Source organism: Zophobas morio, unplaced genomic scaffold, assembly GCF_036711695.1.
Source record: "Zophobas morio isolate AGI-343-1 ecotype UQ-CSIRO unplaced genomic scaffold, CSIRO_AGI_Zmor_V1 ptg000033l, whole genome shotgun sequence".
Lineage (NCBI taxonomy): Eukaryota > Metazoa > Arthropoda > Insecta > Coleoptera > Tenebrionidae > Zophobas > Zophobas morio.
This window is the reverse complement of record NW_026972138.1, coordinates 539,293-562,435: the sequence shown is the minus strand read 5'-3', so window position 1 is coordinate 562,435 and position 23,143 is coordinate 539,293. Positions and strand designations below refer to the sequence as shown.

The window sequence follows — 23,143 nt, the reverse complement described above, 5'->3', positions numbered from 1 at the left end:
AAAAATTGAAAAATAGAAGGAAAACTGAAGAATCGAAAAACTAAAAAATTGAGAAATCAAAAAGTGAAAAAAGTGAAGAGTTAAAACCAAAACCTTAAAAAATTTAAAAATTGAAAAATCAAAAGAAATCAAGTCGGTTACTTTCAATTAATTCAATTTGTAATGAGTGGTTCAAGAAGAAAAACTGAAAAATCCCAAAACTGAAACAACCAAAACTGAGAAATTAAAAAATTACATAATTGGGAAATCGAAGAATCGAAAAATGAAGTCGAAAAATCGAAACCTTAAAAAGTAAAAAAATTGAAAAATCAAAAACCTGAAAAATCGAAAAATTGAAAAATTGAAGAACTGGAAAATCTAAAGAGTCGAAAGTCAAAAATGGAAAAATCAAAACATCGATTAAACGCAAAATCGAAAAATTAAGAATTTAGAAAAGTCAAAAATTGAAAAATTGAAAAACGGAAATATTTAAAAATCGTAAAATTGAAGAGAAAAATTTAATAATAAATAATCTGAAGCATCCCAAGACCGAAATTTGGAAAACCTGAAAAATGAAAGAAAAACTGAAGAATGGAAAAACTGAAAAATCTCAAAACTGAAATATCAAAAAACTGCGAAATTAAAAAATTGAAAAATTGAGAAATCGAAAAATCAAAAAAGTGAAGCTGTGAAATCAAAACTTTCAAAAATTGAAAAAATGAAGAATTGAAGAAATGAAAAACTGAGTTTATAAAAGTCAAATTTGAAAAATTACGAAAACCAAATATGTAAAAATCGTAAATTGAAGAGGAGAAAAATTGGAAAAACGTAAAATTGAAACACTCGAAAATTGAGAAATCAAAAAATTAAAAATGGTGAAATTGAAAAATTGAGAAGTTGTAAAATCGAAAAATTGAATAATGAATAAACTTAAGAATCCCAAAAATTGAAAAATTGAGAAATCGAAGAATCGAAAAAGTGAAGTCGAAAAATCGAAACCTTAAAAAATAGAAAATTGAAAAATCGAAAACCTGAAAAATCGAAAAATTGAAAAACTGATAAACTGGAAAATCGAAACAGTCGAAAGTCAAGAAATGGGGAAATCAACACATTGATTAATTGAAAAATCGAAATATTTAAAATCGTAAAATTGAAGAGAAAAATTGAATAAGAAATAATCTGAACAATCCCAAGACTGAAATTTCGAAAAACTGAAAAATGAAAGAAAAATTGAAGAATGGAAAAACTGAAAAATCTCAAAACTGAAATATCCAAAAACTAAGAAATTAAAAAATTGAAAAACTGAGAAATCAAAAAGTCAAAAAAGTGAAGTGGAAAACTCAAAACCTTCAGGAATTGAGAAATTGAAGAACTGAAGAAACGAAAAATCGAAAACTGAGAGTTTATAAAAGTTGAATTTGAAAAATTACAAAAACCAAATATTTAGAAAGCGTAAAATTAAAGGGGAGAAAAATTGGAAGAACGTAAAACTGAAACATCGGAAAACTGAGAAATCAAAAAATTGAAAATGGTGAAATTGAAAAATTGAGAAATTCTAAAATCGAAAAATTGAAAAATGAAAGAAAAACTAAGAATGAAAAAACTGAAAAATTGACAGGTCAAAACGTCAAAAAAGTGAACAGGAAAAATCAAAACCTTAAAAAATTGAAAAATCAAAAGAAATCAATTCCGTTAATTTCAATTAAAGAAGAAAAACTGAAAAATCCCAAGAAAACATATCCTCATACGCGGTTTTTCAGTGTCGTGCCAATATTTTCAAGTCAAAAATTATAAAATAGATCACTGTAATCCGCCAAAAGCAATTCAATGTACGAAGGCATTAATTATTTTGTACTTTATTTTGAATTGACGATTCTGGAAAAATGGCAGTAATTTTTAGAAACGTTTACCGATTAGATTGTACTTCAGAGGGAGGGAAATTCGTCGAAATAAATTTCGACCAATTTTTTTCGATCTCGAAAGCTTCGGACCCGCCGCTGCCTCCGCACCTCATAAATAACCAACTATCGGTTCGGCCCTTTTAATTCCCTTCCGCATTAGCTCATTTTTGCGAGACTCCTCACTTCCTGGTTGTTGGCCCCGCGGAATGCATTCAGAGTGCTATCGACGCCCCGGAGCAAACTCCACTCTACATAATGGCATAATAATTAATATCTGCGCCCACTCTCCCCGCCGTAATTGCATTTTAAGCACTAATTCGATTTTCTTTGCGTTGCAGCGGCCCGCAGCACACATTATCTTATCTTCGGTTGTAAACAAGGCCCCCGATCCGCGCCATTAGTTCCATTAAACAACAATATCGAAATACGGAGCAGCAACTCCTCGATCCACTCGAAAATATTTATCGTAACCGCAAAACAAATGTTTATTTTTCGCCGATATTTGGTCCATGAACGTTCCCAAGAATTTAATTGAATTTGATCGGTGCGTTGTTGCGGTGCACCTTTGTTCGGTGGCGTACAATGGTTTATCGGACTTTAATGCCGAGTAATTTTATTTTAGGTAAACTCGTTTCGAGCAAAAATCGCTAACAGGATTGTCGCCCCGGGGCAGTTCGCGATATACTCGTACTCGTACCGTTCGCCACGTAGGCATCTCGTATACACCTTTTTAATGATTAAATAGATCGCCTGCAGGTGCAAGTCGTAAATATTCCGAAAGGAAGGCTGATATCTGCAGCAGACAGCGCTGATATGACGCGAGGCTCCGGGAATGAAGGGTCGCGAGCGCAAGGTAGACCGAAGAATTATTGGAAGGGCCAATTTTGGGCCGAGCTTGGTTGGGTCGAGCTAAAAGTGAGGCTTCTCGACAATAAAAGTGGGGTTTTATAAAGGCTGCAGCTATGACGTCGACGGTGTTTGTTTCGATGGAAAAAAAGTAAAGTAACATTTCTGCAGAAAAGCTGGTCCGGAAAGCAGAGTTGCGGATTTTATCAAAAAGTTTCCCACCGATCTGTTTCGTAATCCAATTTTTACTTCACGGACGTGAGCTAAGTATTGTAAACGAGTTCAATCGGGTGACTGGCTACTTGCATGTTTTCTCGACGTTTCATGCAGTACAAAAAAATAAGTCTGACGTTTCCGTCTGTATGTCTGTCTATCCGTCCGCCATCTGCGTCGATTGTTAGTAGACAGATAATATGCCTTAAAATCTTGTAAACCTTTTAAACTTATCGGAAGCATGGTAAATTGTTAATCAAAATTTAAAATCTTAAATAAATGTTGTCTAACTGTTAATAAGTAGCATGATCTTAAACTTGTGGTGTTGAATTTTTATCCTAGGCAATGAGATTTTTGGAAAAAGATCAAAATTAAGTAATCATTTTTCGAGTTTTTGGATTTTTGATTTTTCGATTTCTCGCTTTGTCAACTCCCGATTTGTCAGTTTTTCGATATTTTAGTTTTAGAACGATTCAGTTGTACTTCTTCAATTTCTCAATTTCTTGATTTTCAATTTTTCAATTTTCCGTTTCTGGATCTTTCGAATTTTCGATTTCTCGCCTTTTTATTTTTCAATTTCTCAATTTTCCGATATTTCATTTTACTATTCTTCAATTTTTGGGTTTTCTGAATTTTCAAGTTCTCGATTAATCGATTTTTCCACTTTTCGACTTCTAGATTTCTTGACTCTCGAGATTATTCGATTTTTTTATTTTCCCCTTTTGTAATTCTAAACTTTTAGACGTTTCGATTGCTCAATATCTCGTTTTCTGGATTTTCAGTTTTCAATTCTTCGATTTTTCGATTTCTCGATCTTTCCAATTTTTCCATTTCTAAAATTTTTAATTTTCGACTTCGATTTCTCGATCCCTCAATTTTTTATATTACAGTTTTAGCATTTTTTAAAATTCCGATTCTTAAATTTTTCGATTTTTCAATTTTTTATTTCGGTTTTTAGATTTCTCAATTTTTTAATATCTCGGTTATTTGTTTCTTCAATTTTACAATTTCCCAAGTTCCCAGGTTTCAATTTTTCAATTCTTCAGTTTTTGAATTTTTTTAATTTTTTATTTCTCACCTTTTTTTTTTCAACTTCTCAATTTTCCGATATTTCATTTTACTATTTTTAAATTTTTCGATTTTTCAGTCTTTCAATTTTTGGGTTTTCTGAATTTTCGACTTCTCGATTTTTTGATTTCTTGATTTTAGATTACCTATTCAATTTTTTGATTTTCTCATTTTGAATTTCTCAACTTTTACTTCTCGATTTTCGGTTTTTCAATTCTTCCATTTTTCAATTTTTCGATTTTTCACATTTGTATTTTTCAATTTTTCGATATTTTAGTTTTAGCATTTTTCAACATTCCGAATCCTAAATTCTTCGATTTTTCCATTTTCATTTCGATTTCTTACCTTTTTCATTTCCGTTCTTTCGATGTCTCGATTTCTCGATTTTTCAATTTTTCAATTCTTCATTTTTTCGATTCTTCAATTTTTCGGCATTTTCATTTTTCGATATTTTAAATTCAAAATTTTTCAATTTCTCGATTTTTCAATTTTTAATTCCTCGATTTTGCTATTTTTCAATTTTTATATTCTAAATTTTTCAATTTTAGATATTTCGATTTCTCGAATTCTCGGTTTTAGATTTTTTGTTTCAATTTGAACATTTTTCAATTTTTCCATTATACAGTTTCCTCAGTTTTCGAATTTTCAATTTTTTAATTTTTCAATTTATCGATTATATTTAATTTAAAATTTCCCAATTTTTCAATTTTTAATTTTTCGATTTTTTGTTTTCTGTCAATGCTTAAATTTTTCGATTTTTCAATCTTTTGATATTTTGATTTCTCAATGTCTCAATTTTCCGATTTCTACGTTTTTCCGCTTTTCCATTACTCGATCTTCCAATTTCCCGATGTTTGAACTTTTCAATTTTTCAATTTCCCAATTTTTGAAGATTTTAGTTTTGGGGTTTTTCAAATTCCCGAATTTCAGTTTTTCGATTCTTCCATTTTTCGATTTTTCAATTATGTATACGATTTTTTAAATTTACGAGATCTCGTTTTTTTCGGTTTTTCAATTTCTCAGTTTTTCGCAATTCTAAATTTTCCGACTTTTCGATTTTTCGATTTTTTGACTTTTCTACTTTTAGATTTTTCAATTTTCCCATTTCTAGATTCATCGACTTTTCGATTGTTTGACCTTTCGATTTCTCGATTTTTCAAATTTTTCAATTTTTCATGTTCTTCGTTTCGACTTTTCGATTTCTCAATTTCTTTACCTTTTCAATTTCTCGAATTTTTACTGTTAGATTTTTCGATTTAGTGATATTTCAATTTTTCTATTTCTTAATTTTTCGAAATTTTACAATTTTTTTAATTTCAGATTTTTCGATTTCTCGATCTTTCGATTTTTCAATTTCTCAATTTTAAATTTTTGAGTTTTTCAATTTTTCGACTTTTTTGTTTTTTTGGTTTTTCAGTTCTTCGGTATTTTTTCCGAATTTTTTTAATCTTTCGATGTTTCATATGGAAAATTGGATGTTTGCATTTCCCGATTTTTCATTTTTCAATTTTTAATTTTTTATTTTATTTCATTTCTCGATTTTTCGTCTTTTCGCCTTTTGGATTGATGAATTTTTTGTCGTTTGGACTTTTCAATTTTGTGTTTTTCCAATTTTTCAAGATTTCAGTGTTGGATCTTTCAATTTCTCGATTTTATTTTAGTTTGATTTCTCGATTTTTCGTGTTTTCGCCTTTTGGATTTATCAATCTTCCAATTTCTTGCTGTTTCGACTTTTCAATCTTGCGATTTCCCAATTTTTCGAGTTTTCAGTTTTGGATCTTTCAATTTCTCGACATCTTGGTTTTTCGATTTTCAAAATTTTTCAACTTTTCGTTTTATGGGTTTGTTAATTTGTCCATATTTTAATATTTCGATTTTTTAAATTTTAGTTTTTTTTTACTTTTCGATTCTCCAATCTTTCGACTTTTCGGATTTCGATAATTCAACTTTTTAATATTTCAATTTTTAAAATCTTTGAAATTTCGATTTTTTGTGGATTCGTCAATTTTTCAATTTTTAATTTCTTGTTATTTAGATTTTTCGAGGGGCATTTATTCCCCTTGGTTATCTGTTTTAAACACAGGTGACTATTAATGATTGAAGCAAATATTTGTGTTGGTATTTCTGAATTATTGGCAGCAATGTTAACATGTCAATTCACAGTTGACAACTTTGACAAAAGCGCACCTACAAACGTGATGAGTGCCCTAAATTTAATTTCGAAAATCAGATATGCCATCATAAAATGTTAAATATTTTGCCAACCTGACAAAAAAATCACATTAGTAGTCACCTGATATACCTACTTCATATTGTCCGCATTTGTACGGACCGGGTCCTTTAGGAATTGGTGCAGGGTCTGCGGGAGTGTTAATTAACTTTACGGAGGCGGCGCACCATCTTGTTGAAACCAAGTTCTCTCCTAAATCGTTTACGCCACGATGTATCGTTTTTGCGACTTTTTATTGATTGTAAAAGATTAAAAACACTTTTCTCGTCAATGTCCTTGCGCCAAAACTTTGACATGGTAATGTGATGGATGGCCCTAAAACGTATCCACTTCCTACCTGCCTGAAAACCCAGCTTCGGAGCAGCTGAACCGGCCCACGTAAAACGCCACTCAAAGCCGTTTTAAATTATTAAACGTCACTTTTATGAAAAAACCAAATACGTTCTCGCCTCGAAATTGTGAAGTTTGTTAGCAACAAAGCCATGCGGCTACGTAATAAGTCCTCGCCATCTTGTTAAACTGAAGCGAATGAAAAATATATGTAAACTTGTTCGGGGTTTACAAAGCCATTTCCCCCGTAACGGCCAACATAAACCACTTAGCTGGAACCAGTTTCTTTCATGCATAATTCTCGGGGTTGAATATATTCCAAAATTACCTCCTTCGGGAGATCATTCGTCTTAAGTAATTCTCGTAGAGACGTCAAGTTTGCGAAATAGGAGCACTGTTAGGGGGTAAACGAGTGTCGAAAGGAGCGGATCCGTGTCTGACGCAATCGCCAAAAAAACCTGGAGATAAGCAACTCCTTTGAACGGAAGAATAATAATCGAGTCGTGCCCGAATCAAACGCATTGTCTAGGCCGCGTTTTGCTTATGGGATTAAATTTTAGAGAGCGGTGGCGCCGCTTCCATTGTCTTCGACTTGGCAGACTTGCAATATTTCAAGAACATGTAAAGAGATTCGTGCTTAACATGCGTAGATGCGATATTTTGATTTCTCGGATAGCTACTTTAAATCGTCCGTTGTTCTGCCAACTCGCTCCGTTCCTCTTAATTTAATGTAAATTGATTCCCTCGAGCCAATGTTTGCTCGCCGTTCGATTATGGGGAAGTTTTTCGTCGACGATGCCCCCTTTAATTAAAACAGATCGCCGTTCCGAATAAAAGGAACACAATTGGATCGTTAACATGCAACTCTACGTAAATGCACCTTACAACAATGGGGAGGAGATGATCAATCTCCAGGTTGAAATGCCGTTTTCATTATACCTTTTCGCAAGCTTGCGGTCGCCGGAGGCAGGATCGGAGTGACCGCCGACGCAGGGCCGGCTCCAGGAACGCACCGTCACGGGTGACAAAAGTTGTGACGTCGTAGCGACAACCCGTTTGACTCAGACCTGTCACAACTTGATAACATGATTTTTAAATAACAATAAATGTGGCAAATCAGCCTCAAGTGAACGTCATGGCTTACTTTTGTCTAAAAACGGTTTGTACGTTCGGTCAAAAATGTGTAATTCGTGCCGGCCCGGTCCGATCCTGGCCTGTTTAAAGCGGAACTCCTGCTTACAAACAAGCAATTGGAAACTCTTCAACTTTAACCCACAATGACAAAGTTAACTTGCCCCAGTCCACGACACGACCACCATTTTAATGAAAACAAAGGATTCTTCTCTTGTTCTATTATAATTAAATCCCCGAATGTTTGAAATCCAATTACAATAGTCCACCTAAAGTCACAACAAAAATGTGCCGCCGAAATTTCGCCGAATAAAGTTTTTCGGTTCTTTTTGTTCGTGTTTTTTTAATTCGTTTAAGCGACGGTCCGTTCCGTTCTTCTCGCTAATTTAAATAATTTATAAACAAAACGAGGGGCGAGCGAGGGGCGCGCGACGCCCTCGGAATATGGGACATGATTCTGCTGAAAATGAAAGAAGAGGAAATGACGGAATTTAAGGGAAGGAATGCAATCGACATAAAGTTGGTCCTATTAAAGGAATGCCGTCTCATCGTGCTCTATTCACTTTAGATTCTATGTCACACACAACGAGGGCATTTTTCTCCCTTCTTCACGCACCTTATGTACGAATTCAATTAAGGCCGCCTCTTTATGAAAATAAATCCGCCGCTATTAACTTAATTTAATTATATACAGACTTCTTGGCGGATTTTCCGGGATAGATTACGCTAATTAATTTGCACGGTAATCAGCACCACCGGGATGTTCTATTACAAAAAACGGCACATCACTCACGTAAATTACGAACAACACAGCGCCAGGACGGATCCCTGCCCTACTCCTTCATTTTCGAAAATTGTTAACGAAGTAGCAAACACATAAAGACGTGAAAAGTTCGCTCCTCACCCTCCAACCATTCGCTTGACGGCCGCCCTTTCGTGATCCATCTCCACTCCCCCCAATAAAACACAATTTCGACAATTTTTTAAGAATCGCCGGCCTCGTTTCCCACTTCCAACCGTTAGATGGCTATCGGACAGAGGTATTGATTGCGCCCATTCTTCTCCCGGCCTTTATTTTGTTAACATTGTTCTCTTAATTTTATTTGCCCTCGATGTTCGTCGAATGAGACTGCTTTTATTGAAAAATCGCTGACGAGTACGTTTTTAAATGGGGTTAAAAGTTTCTAAAATTAAACAGCTCGGCTGTCACCCTCTCCGTGCGGAAACTATTATGTCGACCACGTTGTTACTTAGTCGGCAAAAGTCCACAAGTATCTCGCTAATCCAGCTGAATGGTCCTTGCTTTTTCATACGGCTGCCACCGATCCCGTATTCAGCACTATTATTAAACACCACCGCTAAGCATCTTGAGGAGTCTCGAAATGTCTGAGGAGGAAATTTTTAATAGTTGAGCGGTTCGAGGGCTGAGGGATGAGAGGTTGGCGAAAAACGTCCTACATTCAAATCGAATACTGGGTGATCCTGTTACATAAACCCAAATTCAATGTTTCGCTATTCCCAACTAAAAACGACCTCTTGTTCTCAAATTACATCAAAACTTCTGCCCGGAGTTGTTTAATTCATCACGCGAAAATTTTTATCGTGTCCATCATCCACAAAACAATGCCTCTACATTACACAGTCAACAAGTTTCAGCCAACACGTTTTCATTGCCGTAATAAACTCACCATTTAGTTGCCTACAGTATTGCCCTTTATGAAATATCCTTCATTAACACAGTCTTTACCAAACGTAATGCTCATGTAAAGCAGTCCTCAACAATAAAGCGTTCCTTACCCCATTTGCGTCAAAGTTTAAATTTGGGCATTCCGACGTGTTTTTAGCGAGTTCATGCCCTGCGGAAAATCGATGACGTCATCGCACACGTTCAAAGTAGTGTGTAACTGTATACACTGTCGATTGATTTTCGCTTCGGTTCTCCTCCGGGGCCCGCGTTGGCGTAAATCTCGAATTACGTTCGGTGTTTCCGTCGTACTGTAACCGGGCCTTTAAATCCGAAAGTTTACCGTATTGCGCTATAGTAAACATTTATGTGTACAGGGGGTAAGCTTCTTACTAAGCCTGTTTCGAAATTATGTCGATCGAAATTAGAGTTCATAGCATCCCGTTATTAGCAATTAGCGCACTTATCTGTCTGGAACAGCGACAGTGGCATAATTCTCGATTAGTTTATAGGGATTTCTGTCAGCGAATAGGTGGGTATGTATTGTGACGTATCGATTCGCCCTATTGCTGATGTACATTAAATTTCCTGTCAGAGCCCAGCGCTCCAGCTGCATGGAATATGGTCGGGTGGTCGGTTAGTCCATCGGGATGCGTTACTGGGATTCGCCAAATTTATAACCGACGAAGAAAAGCGTCTCGTTGTACAGTTTTTGATCGTGATGATATTTGTTGTTTGGTTAAGTTTAAATAAATAAATGCGAAATTACTCGCTCTGTTTACATAAGCCTTTTCCAGGATAAATATTGCGTAATTTAATTTTATGCTTATTTTCACTGGTGCTCCATTATTTTTTCTGTTTACGTTTGGCGATAGCCGGAGGCTGCAGAAGTTGCAATTTTTCAGATGATGGTATCAACATATTTTTCAATCAATGGTTAAAAATTAAAACTGCAAACCGTTCAGGATGTTTTTACTAATTCAAAGTGAAGAAAAAATTTCATGCCTCACTGTTGTCTGGAACATCCTGAACGGTCTACAAGTTCAAGTTTGCTGTTGCTGCCTCAACCAATCTTACACCTCTTTAAACCACAATAAAACCCGATCCTCAAAGGTTGTCTTTCCAGCACCGTCTCGCCTGCCGCCATTTTTCCTGTTATTCGCTAATTATCATCTCGGAAGCTCCGACAATGAACTCCCAGTCCGACATCCAATATTCACGGAACAAAGGATATTAAACCTCTTATTAAACTTACAACTTTTTCAGCGCTTTAATTAAAGTCGAATCGAACAAAAACTAGTATTTCTCGCGACACATGACGTTTTCAGCTGCGCCCTCAAAGCAATTAAACTAATTATTGTCCTTACCTGTATCCAGAAGGGCAGATAAAACCCGGAGCAGCACAGAAGCGCTGCAGCCAGAGAAAGCGTGGCCCAGAGGAACCCGACGCCGGTCAAAGACGTCGCCATTGTTAACTAATTAGTCTGTTAACGAAACGCACTGGAAATGTTCATTCTACCACTGAGTGCGGTCTCTTCATCACGTGCCCCCTTCGGGTTTAACAATTTTAAATAAAAACACACGCATGGCCACGCTGCGTCCAATCATCGAGGCTTCTAATAATTATCCGGGCTCCATCTGAAACAAAAACCAAGGTTATTTGGACGACGGCTGGGCTAGGTAGCGGATCATGTAATAAGCGCTTTGTTGATTCAAGGTTAATTGAACCGATTTTTTCATTTGGGAGAAATCGGGACGAGATTTTTTTTTAGAGTTTTATGATCGGTGCTTAAAACGGTTGCAACAAATATTCCTCGACGGGAAAATAATTTTCTTTACGAACAGTAAAATATCGACAGTCATAAAAGCAAATGAAAACAATTTAACTTTGCGAATACAATTGCGGCGGTATCGAGTTTTCGTTCTGAATAAAAGGCTCCGTAACAACAAAAATTGAAAAGGACAAATTACGCTTCATCAATAATAATGCTTGAAAGAATATTTGAGCGAGACGGAAGCAACAAGGCGTAATAGAAAAGTTAAAAGTTTAATCATTCTCTTCAGTGATAGTGAATAATGAGGGCGTACTAACGAACGGCTCCTTTTCATATTTCTTATTCGTTTTGAAAGTTGGCTAGAACACGTTCCGGCACAAACGGAAACCGTAAGACCGTGTCACATTTGATTATTTTTCTGAATATGTAGACCCTCCATATATTTAAGGAGAAAAAATAATGTCAAACGCAAGGTTTTTGATCGCAAATTTACAGCTACTTAAATTATCCAAAGATGACTAACAAAATTAGGACAAAATTTCAAATCTCCGTCTTTAAAAATCATGGAGCAGCGATTTTTTAGATGAACCAGACCGGCGCCAGAAAGGCCGAAATTTTGGAGTTTTAACTCCTTTCTTGTCGTAATATAGAACACGTATACGCGCCGGAATAAGAATGTCGAGTTCCAGCTACGAGTTTGGTGTCGGTGTCTGTGTCGGTGTCGGTGTCTTGTTTTTAGAGTAATTTGAAAGAATCTCGGGGAGCTTTCTGTGTATTGTTTATGAAGCATCTTTATGACCACTTGTCTTCTTTTTTCAGATATTTGAAAGAATCTAGGGGACTCCTTGTGTTTTCTTCTTGGAAGTAACGACTTCTTTTAAACGTAAAAGAATCTCGGGGACCCCTTGTGTTTGGTTTTTCAAGTATGTACATCGTTTGAAAGAATTTCGGCAACTCTCTGCGTTTTGTTTTTGAAGTAGTCTGAAAGAATCTCCGAAACCCCTTTTGTTAAACTTTTAAAGTAGTTTGAAACAATCTCGGGGATCTCTTTGTTTTGTTTTTGAAAAAATTTGAAAGAATCTCGGAGACCCATTTTGTTTTGTTTTAGAAAACACCAGGATTCCTCAAATTTTTTTCGGATACTTTCTAAAATAAAACACAACAAACTATCAGATTTTATCTAAAAAAAAACACCAAAATCTCTAAGATTTCATAAAATTCTTTCTAAAATAAAATATTAGGGTCCTCTAAACAATGGTAACAGCAGAAACACCTAACATTTTTTTTAACACATCAGGACTCCCAAGATTCTTACAAATTCATTTAGAAATAAAACACCATAATTCTAAGATTCTTTGAAAATCTTTCAAAAATAAAATACCAGGGGCCCAAAAGCTCCTTTAGGCTCCTTCCTAAAACAAAACGGCAGAATCCCAAAAATTCTTTCAGATACTTCCTAAAATAAAACACCAGAGTTCCCAAAATCTTCAAATATTATTTTTAAAACCAAATACCAGAGCTTTTAAAAAAACTAAAAAAACACCAAGACATTCCAGTTTGTTTGAAAATTTTCCAGGCCCATCCAGACAACATCGTCCGCAACATTTTTTCAAACTATTTCTAAAACAAAACGGCAAGTATTATCAAGATTTTTTAAACGAAAACACCAGGATCCTCGAAATTCTCACAAATTAAAAATAAAACACCAGGTTTTCTAAAATTTTTGCAAAAATATAAACCAGGGGTCCCTCGATTTTCAAAAACAAAACACAAAGTTGTGTGGATTTTTTCTTTTTTTTCCTAAACAGAAACAAAATTCTCCTAAATTCATTTTAAAATAAAATAGCAGAGATTCAAAAATTCTTTCAAAAATAAAAAGGCAGAATTTCCAAAAATCTTAAATATAAATTTATATAAACACCAAGAACTTTCAAGATTTTTTCTAAAATAAGAACACCAAAACTAACAAAGTTTCTTAAAAATTCATTTAAAAATAAAACACCAAGAGCTCTAGAATTCTTTAAAATTCTTCCAAAAATAAACACCAAGGCCTCAAAAACATTCTTTCAGATTTTTTCTAAAACAAAATTTTGATTTTGAAGAAGTTTGAAAGAATCTCGGGGACCACTTATGTCTAGGTTTTGAAGTGGTTTGAAAAAATCTCGGAAACCTTTCGCGTTTTGTTTTTGAAGTAGATTGGAAGAATCTCGGGGACCCCTTTTGTTTTGTTTTTGAAGTAGTTTGGAAGAACCTTGGGGACTTTTTTTGTTTTGTTTTTGAAGTAGTTTGAAAGAATTTCCGCGTGATCCCCACTACCAATTTGATGACGTCACCTCAAAACATTTCATAGTAAATGTTATTTAAAGTTTACAAAATGCGATATTCCTACATTTGTGGAAATTTTGTCAAGTTGATGTCCTCGTTCACTAGAATCTAGCCGAATCTAGTTACATAACTTTTTGAAAACAATAGGGGTTCTATGCGAATAATTCGTCTCTTGTTCCACATTACGCGCTCCTCCCCTAGGCCACGTTTCCGCCTCCCTCGCAGCCTGCTTAATAGATTTAATAAGAGTACCCATCTCACGTGACTCGAACATTTCCTAAGAATTCTATTATTAATGACACGACAAAACGGAGAGTAATTCAGCGGAACGCGATCTGGCGCCTCGCGTGTAAATGATGGAGCAACATATCTGCTGAACAAGACACTTGACACTTGACGCGCTCCGCTCCCAACACCTGCAATATTGTTGATCTTCATCAACGAAGTGGATTAGAAAAAGGTATATCGGGAGAAAAATTGGCCTGACAGTTATCGTAGCAATTTAACATCGGCGCGAAGTCTCGGAGACTCGCCTCGAACGAAAGAAATATCAATGCCGAAGGTATATGACAAGTTATGAAAGTAAGCTGAAAGATAAAAAGTCATCGCAGTGGCGCCACACTAAAACAAGTCCAAAAGGCACGCCGATCAATTATTGACACGATGTACGTTTCAAGTCCGGCAGAAAGCCGGCAATAAAGTCGACCGACATAAAATGAAGAGTAATGTGTGTTTTCGTGTTCGTGATTCACAGGGCGGGGGGGCGGGGGGTCAATGTAACAGGTAAAAAAGTGTTTACGGCGATGTCCAACATCGAAATGGAAATAAAACCACAATCACAATTATGTTGCGAGGTTTTATTTGGAATTTTTTTGTAAAAATTGATACATGAAAATTCGGGCGGAAATCCTGAGGAGTCAGGAGGAGATCTAGGATCTAGAGAGTGCACAAATTAGTGGTGTTTCGAAATTTCCAAAACCAACAGAACCATGTCTCACGTCCTTATTATAAAAAACCAAAATAGGTGGTGGTGTCGCAGCTGCACCCCTCGAAGCATTTGTTCCCGAAAGTTTGTCCCAGATCCCGCCGCGAATCCGATTAAAGTCCTTTTCCTCTTCCCCTGATTTGCCTACTTTCGCGATTTTTCGAACTTTAGTCAGCGCACGTGCTCGTAAAGCATCCTAATTGTCTATCGAAGTTTGTTAGTCGTCCGCCGGTATTTAATATTCCTAGCTTATTTCCTGGACTCCCAATTTGCACCGCACAACTTCACACAGCCTTTAGCGAAGCAATTATTTTTTAATTAAAATTAATTTTACGGCGAAAATGGAAAAAATTCAGACGAGCTTCTCCCATTCAAAAAGCACATAACCAGATCCCCGTTTTATTAAACAATAATTACGCGGTCTTAAATTACGAATAGGCCGACCTCGGCGCAGACAATAATTTAGCCAGAATTTAAACGACAGCGGCCGTAACCTGCTTAACGATGTTATCAGTAATTGCGGATTTATCGCGCCATAAATCTCCAGAGGTCGATAAGAAACGGTCGTTTTATGCTTATTGGGAATGAGCGACGTTTAATAACTTGAGCAATGAAAAATAAATACGCAAGACCTGTTGAAGTGGCGCTGCGCCAACATTATAAATATATTAGGAGGAAGGTATATGGCTTCGTGCAAAATAAAAGCGCTTTGCTGAATAAAATGTGCCGAAATGGGTAAAACCTATTCCCCGGATAAAAGCGTACAGAACATTGTGGCTAGAGTGCAAACGTATTTCGCTTTTGAAAGGACGCCACTAAAATAGCGCGTGTTTTCGGGGGATTATTTTAAAATAATTTGTTTTTTAATGGTGGCAACAATGGGCATCATGAAAAGCACAAAAGCCGGCGTTTTGCTCGAGGCGTACAACTCGATGCAGGTTTTCGAAATACCTTAATTAATTAAACTGGACGATAATTAAATTACCCACAAAAAAACGATTTTTGGTTTTTACCGTCGAATCGATAGTCTGTTCCTTATTAAAGTTATTTACACAAAACGTCCTTTCTCTTGAAAATGTTCCTTACATCGTAATGGTTTGTTGAATTTGCCGCCCACATTTCTGAGTGTACCTATTTTATTTGAAAATTAATAGATATGTTTATTTAGAACACAAAAAATTGTTTTTAAAGTTACAACATTAAAGGCAGCATTGTTAAGTTCAAAGGTCAAAGCGTGAAGGGCAAATCGAGGCTAAAAATGGAATTTGAAGAATAATTTACATTAATGAGATGATTTAAATGAAAGTTTCTGAAGCTCTGGGATTGAATAAATGATTCTCCTAGACGATACGAAGACGGGATGTATAATTGCAAAGAAAATATTTTCTAATGTGAACAGATTCACAAAAGACAGCGAGGAAGTTGGAATATTCCAACTTTCTCGAAAGACAGTGATAAATTACGTAGTTACATTACTATTAAAAAATTGGTCGAAGGTTATTTCGACGGAACTTCCCTCGCCCCTGGAGTGCAGCCCATTTATTTTCTGATAATCTCTATAAAGTAAAAACCAATGACATAAATATCCAAATCGAAAAAATTTGAAAAATCGAATAATGAATTGGACTTCCCAACTTACCAATATAAACATAAAAAAAGTCGTAAAATAGAGAAACAGAAAAACTGAAAAATCAAGAAATTGAAAAATGACAAAACCGAAATTTCGACAAATTGGGAATTTGAAAAACTGAAAAATCGAAACATCCAAGAATTGGAAAATCGAAAAATCGAAAAATCAAAACTTGAAAAATTGAAAACTTTTAAATTAACAAAAATTGATAAATCGAAAAGTTGAATAATCGACAAACCGGAAAATAAAACTGAAAAATCGAAAAAGTAAATAATCGAGAAACCAAGAAATCCAAATATCGAAACGGAAAATTAAAACTTGAGATATTAAAAAATTTAAGAAATAGGGAAGTCAAAACACCAAAGTATCGCAAAAATCGAAAAATTTACAAATTTTAAAAATCGAAAACTGAAAAATCAAAAAAACGAAAAATCGAGAAATCAAAATGTTCACATTGAAAAACTCCAAAACTAAATTAGGGAAAATTGGGAATTCGAAATGTGGAGAAGTCGAAAACCCGAAAAACAGAGCAATCGAAATGGCATAAAATCGAAAAAATATCTCTTGAGAAATTGAAACATCAAAAATCGCAAAATTGAAACATCCAATAATCTAAAATTTTTAAAAATTGAAAAATCCAAAAAGTAAAAACCGAGAAATCAAGAAATCAAAAAATTGAAATGATAAATCCAGAAATTGAAAAACTGAAAAATCGAGAATTCGAAATGGCATAAAATCGAAAAATTAATAGGTCTACTTGAAAAACTGTCCAAAAAAAAACTGAAAAATCGAAAAACTAAAGAATCGAAAAATTGAAAAATCGAAAAATCCAAAACGAGAAGTCGAAAAATTCAAAGATCCAAAAATCGAGACATCGAAAAATTGTGATATTGAGAAATCAAAAACTTTTCAAAAATCAAAAGTAAACGATCGGGAAATCAAGAAATTGAGAAATTGAAACGAAAAACTGAAAAATTCGAATATTAAAAAATTTGGAAATACAGAAGTCAAAACATCAAAGAATTGTAGAACAGACAAAAAAGAAAATGTACAAATTTTAAAAATCTAAAAACTGAAAAATCAAAGAAACGAGATCGAGAAATAGAAATTCCAACATTTAAAAATTCGGAAAATTGAAAAATCCCAAAATCGAAAAATGATGAATTTTAAAACCGGAAAAATCGAGGAATCGAAATGGCATAAAACTGAAAAATTAAAACTTAAAAAATTGAAAATTTAAAAATTGAAACAAATTAATAAATCGAAAAATTGATAAATTGAAAAATCCAAAAATCGGGAAATTGAATAATCGAAAAATAAAAAAACTGAAAAATCGAAGAACTAAAAGATCAAAAAATTGAGAAACCGAAAAATCTAAAAATTTATTTTTTTTTAAATGGAAAAATTCAAAAACCGAAGAGTAAAAAATCAAAAAATCTAAAAATTAAACAATCGAAATATATATTGAAAAGTTCGAAAACTGAAATAGGCATAGAAAAACTGATAAATCGATAAATCGAAAAATCCAATGAAATCCGAGACGTTCAGAACTCGAAATATGGAAAAGTCGAGAAATCGAATAATGGAAAGATCAAAAAATCAAAAAATCTAAAAGTCAAAAACTAAAACCAAATCCAGAAATCGAAAAGTCGAAAAATCAAAACCGCGAAAAATTGAAAATCGAAATGTCAAGAAGTCGAAAATACGAAAAATGGGGCAATCGAAATGGCATAAAACCGAAAACTTGAAAAATTTTCAACTTTAAAATGTAAACAAATTGAGAAACCGAAAAATCGGGAAATTAAACAATGGAAAAATAGAAAAATTGACAATATCGAAAAACTAAAAAATCGAAAATTGAAAAACTGAAACATCTAAAATCAAGAAATCGAGAAATTGAAACATCAAAAATCGAAAAATCGAAAAAGCCAATCTAAAATTTATAAAAATCGAAAAATTGAAAAGTCGAAAAAGTTAAAATGGAGATATCAAGAAATCGAAAAACTGAAAGATCGAGAAATCGAAATGGCACAAAATCGAAAAATTAATAGGTACTTGAAAAACTGAAAAATTTTAAACTCAAACAAATTAATAAATTAATGGAAAAATAGAAAAATTGAAAAATTGAAAAATTCGGAAACTGAACAATCGAGAAAAAGAAAAACTAAAAAATCGAAAAATTGTAAAACCGAAAAATCTAAAACGAGAAGACGAAAAATCCAAAGATAGAAAAATCGAAAAATTGTGATATTGGGAAATTGCAAACTTTTCAAAAATCGAAAAATGGAAAAATCTAAAACGTAAACAATAAAGAAATTGAAAAACGAAACGAAAAACTGAATATTAAAAACTTAAAAATAGAGAAGTCAAAACAATTGCAAAACAGAAAATTTGAAAAATCGAAAAATGTACAAATCAAAAAACTGAAAAATCAAAAAACGAAAAGTCGAAAAGTCCAACATTTAAAAATCCGAAAAATTGATAAATCGAAGAACTACAATATCGAAAAATTGAAAAACCGAAAAATCTAAAAACTTACAATTTAAAAATAAAGAAAAATTCAAAAATCCAAAAAGCAAAAAAATCGAAAAATCGTAATAAAAATTCGAAAAATTGAAAATTCGAAATACATTTTGAAAAGGTTGGAAACTGAAATACGCATAAATCAAAAAATTGAACGATCCAGAAATCGAGACTTCCAGAACTCGAAATATCGAAAAGTCGAGGAATCGAGCAATGGAAAATCAAAAAATCTAAATATTTAAAAGTCAAAAACTAAAACCAAATCCAGAAACTGAAGAACCAACAAACTGAAAAAACAGTATCGAAAAACTGAAAAATCTAAAATTCGAAAAATTATGTCTAACCACAAGTTCAGAACTGTGTTACTTTCCAACATTTAAAATAACATTTAGTCGACAAAATTATAGAATGATATCAATTCTTGCGGAGTGGGGGCCTGAACGGATAAAAGTTTCTTGAGGGTTTACCGTACTTCCTATAACCTTAAAACATTTGCAATATTCAAAGGATTCAATTTTGCAATTCCAAAGTTAAATTATAAAATTTTGTTATACAATTTTAATATTTTTTTCCAAAAATCTGTTAGTAAATTTATATGAAACATTTACTATTTATACTAAAATTTACGTCGTACCTTGTTCTTTGCACGTTTAACATATCTTGCAAATCTTTAATCGCGATTGATACAAATCCTCACTCAAACGAAAACGAAATTACGGTCCACACACCAGACACCACACCGAACCGAAAAAACCGGCCACCTATGTCTCGAGGAAGAGATCAGTCGACTGATTTCTTGGAAATCTTAAAGTAGGTCATCCAACGCAAATTCTTGGTAGGGGTGTGGGGTAATGACCATGTTTCAGGTCCCAGTATTAAGAAGAACGCGGAAGAAATAACGCGACTGATTACACCGTCTTTAAATTTAAAACAAGAAAGTGCGTTTTCACATCACATCAGAAAATGGAATCCATAAAAAACATTTCGTGTCGAGTGGTGAATCGGGAAACAAGTACCAAAGCAAGAAATTCAGATTATGCGAAAATTATTGCCAGTAAGTCGATGAAATTATTCAGGTTTGGAACTACTATCACATTTAAGATCGTGAAAATGATAGAAATCAATCATTGCTGCATCTAAATTATTAATTTTACAGCCTGTTTACTGATTAACAAACTGGGAAGCATATGGCTGGATAAAAATAATCCTCGTGACATTACTAGTTGTCAAAAATACACGTCTCTAAGTGAAACCACACGTTTAGATATGCGGATGATTTGATTAGATAGTAGCCACTTTTTGTAATTTCGCCACAAAAATTCCCAGTTCTTCAAGTGCGTTGGAAAATGTCGCGAGATCACTCGTTTACGAGATGCCCTATCGACCCGGGAAACTTTTCATCCCGTAATTCAGGTAAATTTTTTCAAGCCACACTTAGCCACTGACGCTTCGCAGATGACGAAGACGAAACCGAAAGCAAACCTTCATCAATGAGTTACAAAGAGCGACGCCGCGAAGCCCACACTCAGGCGGAGCAAAAAAGGAGAGACGCGATTAAGAAGGGTTTTGATACATTGCAGGAGTTGGTGCCAGCTTGCAAACAAACCGACGTTTCTGGTATTTTCCTTCCTTCTACTTCTTTTTTATCTAGTGCTATTTACCTTTCTCCGACAAGGTTATAAACTATGCAAGGCGAACGTCCTGCAGAAGTCCATAGACTACATTCAGTATTTGGAACTTCAGAAGAAGAAGCAGGAGGAGGAAAGGAATGCTTTGAGGAGGGAGGTCGTGGCGTTGAGAATTATGCAAACTAATTACGAGCAAATAGTCAAAGCTCAGCAGACCCAGCCTGGACACACGGAAACTAGAATTTCCGACGAAGTTAAATTTTCTGTGGTATTTTTTTTGTAGGTGAGAAACAAAGCGTGAGTTACATGTTTTAGCTGCAAGCCATTATGGAGCACCTATTTTTCACGTTCAGTAACATTTCTGTGAGCAACTTTTCGGAATTGTCGGCTGGAGTGTTCGGCTGGCTGGAGGAATATTGCAAGCCTCAAACCCTGAAGGAAACGTTAGTTCAAGTACTGCGAAGACATAACACCTACATAAGAACTCAACCGCCTAAAAAATAAAGTACCAGTGAACATATACAAATTTCTTTGTTTGTGAAAATTTTCCCTACCTACACAATTCCAAAAAAATTGGTCCAAAGTAATTTCGACAGAAATTCACACGCCCCTGCAGTTCAATCCTACAAATCCCGCTTTGAACAATCATAATACTCCTAATTTTTATTAATACTGAAACATCGGGGTGTCTATAAATCGAGAAATCGCCAAAAAAAGTTGAAAAATTGAAAAATCCAAAAACTGAAATCCGAAAGGTCGATCGAGCAGTCGAAACGTAAAAACATCGAAAAATCTAAGATTTAAAAAAAGGAAAAATTAAAATTTCGAAAAATTGAAAAATTCCCAAAACTGAAAAAATCGAAAAATATTTAATTTGATAGAAAAACTGAAAAATTGAAAAAGCGGAAAATCGAGAAATTGGAAAATCCACAATTTATAAAATCGAAATTAAAAAGTCGAAAAATTTTCAAAATGAAAAACCGCGATTTCGAGCAATCGGAAATTCGAAAACTGGAAAAACTGAAAATTGAAACATCAAAAAATCTTGAGTAAAATTGAAAAATCGAAAAATTTAAATTTAAGGAATTGAAAAACTGAAAAGCCGAAAAATCAAAAAAACGAGAAATCGGAAAACCTAAAATTTATAAAATCGAAATTGAAGAATCGAAAAACTGAAAAATACGAAAACTGAAATGTCCAAAAATTAATTTCGAAACATTGAAAAATAAGAAAATCTAAAAATCCAAAAGCCGAAAAATCGAAAAAAACGAATACCTAATTGAAAAACTGAAACATCGAGAAATCAAAACATGAAAAGATCGAGAAATCAAAAAATCGAAAAATTGAAAAATTGGGAAATTGAACAATCGAAAAATCGGAACATCGAAATATCGATAAATCGGTACATCGAAAAATTGAAAAACTGCTAAATCAAGAAAACGAGAAATCGATTAATTGAAACATAAAAAAAATTAAAAATCGAAAAATATAAAATTTAAGAAATCGAAAAACCCAAAAAATCAAAAAATCGAGAATCGGAAAATCTAAAATTTATAAAATCGAAATTAAAGAATCGAAAAATTGAAAAATAGACTGAAAAATATGAAAACTGAAATGTCCAGTAATTAATTTCGAAACATCAAAAAATTGGAAAATCTAAAAATCGAAAAGCCGAAAAATCGAAAAAACGAATAATTGAAAAACTGAAACATCGAGAAATCAAAACATGAAAAGTTCGAAAAAACTAAAAATCGAAAAACCGAAAAATCCAAAAACCGAAAAATCGGAAAATCCAATAATTGAAAAATTGAAACATCGAGAAATCGAAACATTAAAATATCGATAAATCGAAATATCCCTAACGGAAAATTGAAAATTTAACACTTTTAAACTAAAAAAAACTCGATAGATCGAAAAATTGAAAAATCGGGAAATTGAACAACCGAAAAATCGAAATGTCAATAAATCGAGAAATTGAAAAATTGAAAATCCAAAAACTGCAAAATGAAAAATCCAAAAATTGAAACAAAAAAACTAAAAATCGAAACCAAAATGTCGAAAAACTTTAAAATGGAAAAATCGAAAAATATCGAAACATCAAAACCTTCATAAATCGAGATATCCAAAAATTGAAAAACTGAAAAATCAAGAAATCGAAACTACAAAATATGTAAAAATTCAAAATTCGAAAAATCAAAATATTTTAAAAATCGAAAAATTGAAAAACTAAATAATCTAAAACCGAGTCATCGAAAAAGCCAATGATCGAGAAATCGAAACAGCAAAAAATTGATAAATCTTAAATAAAAAAATTGGAAAAATTGAAAAATCGATGAACTGAAAATTAGAGAAATCAAAAATTTTGGAAAAAAGGAGTAATATTCGGCTTTTTCTCATACAAAAAAATCTACTAAATAGCTCATTGATAATTTTTCATAAATTGTCACATTAATTTTGTCACGGCTTGTAGCAAATTTAGAAGAGTTCGTCAAAAATTATAAGAAATTGCTGATAGAGTATATTCTAGGTGGACTACATGTGCATATATTCATTTTTCTGCATATTTCAAGTGGCATTCAATTAAAAATCTTATATCTAATCATATGGGAAAAAAACTGAAAAATCGAAAAATTAAAAAACCGAAAAATCCAAAAATCAAAACGAGAAAAATTGAAAAATAAATCGATTGAAAAATTGGAAAATCCAAAAACCTAAAAATCGATAAAGCGAGAAATCGAAACATGAAAAGACCGAGAACTCGAAATAACCCGAATGAAAAATTAAAAATTGAAAAATTTTAAATTTAAAAAAATCGAAAAATCGAAAGATTGGAAAATGGAAAAACTGAAAAGTCAAGAAAACGAGAAATCGAGAAATGGAAACAAAAATATTAAA

General features: G+C 33.5%; 2 protein-coding genes across 3 annotated transcripts in view; one reads left to right on the top strand and one right to left on the bottom strand.

Moving 5' to 3' along the window:
* LOC135139786 (LHFPL tetraspan subfamily member 6 protein-like) overlaps positions 1–23,143 on the bottom strand; it is a 198,865-nt gene that overhangs the window by 153,472 nt on the left and 22,250 nt on the right. For both annotated transcript variants that reach the window (XM_064070122.1, XM_064070121.1), the window contains exon 2: positions 10,750–11,020. In XM_064070122.1, coding sequence (XP_063926192.1) covers positions 10,750–10,851 — 102 coding nt within the window. In that variant the 5' untranslated portion in view covers positions 10,852–11,020. The remainder of the gene's footprint in view (positions 1–10,749; positions 11,021–23,143) is intronic.
* LOC135139791 (max-like protein X) lies at positions 19,948–20,753 on the top strand. The gene is made up of 4 exons (XM_064070128.1): positions 19,948–20,024; positions 20,076–20,237; positions 20,296–20,516; positions 20,564–20,753. Exons 1-4 carry the CDS (start codon positions 19,967–19,969, stop codon positions 20,750–20,752), a joined length of 630 nt encoding a protein of 209 aa, XP_063926198.1. The 5' UTR covers positions 19,948–19,966; the 3' UTR covers position 20,753.

Bases quoted from the DNA above. Each gene is read 5' to 3' on its own strand.
- LOC135139791 (XM_064070128.1), top strand. From the start codon at position 19,967: ATGTCGCGAGATCACTCGTTTACGAGATGCCCTATCGACCCGGGAAAC. The intron at 20,025-20,075 runs GTAATTCAGGTA...GACGCTTCGCAG, and splicing joins CCCGGGAAACTTTTCATCCC to ATGACGAAGACGAAACCGAA. The intron at 20,238-20,295 runs GTATTTTCCTTC...TTCTCCGACAAG, and splicing joins CAAACAAACCGACGTTTCTG to GTTATAAACTATGCAAGGCG.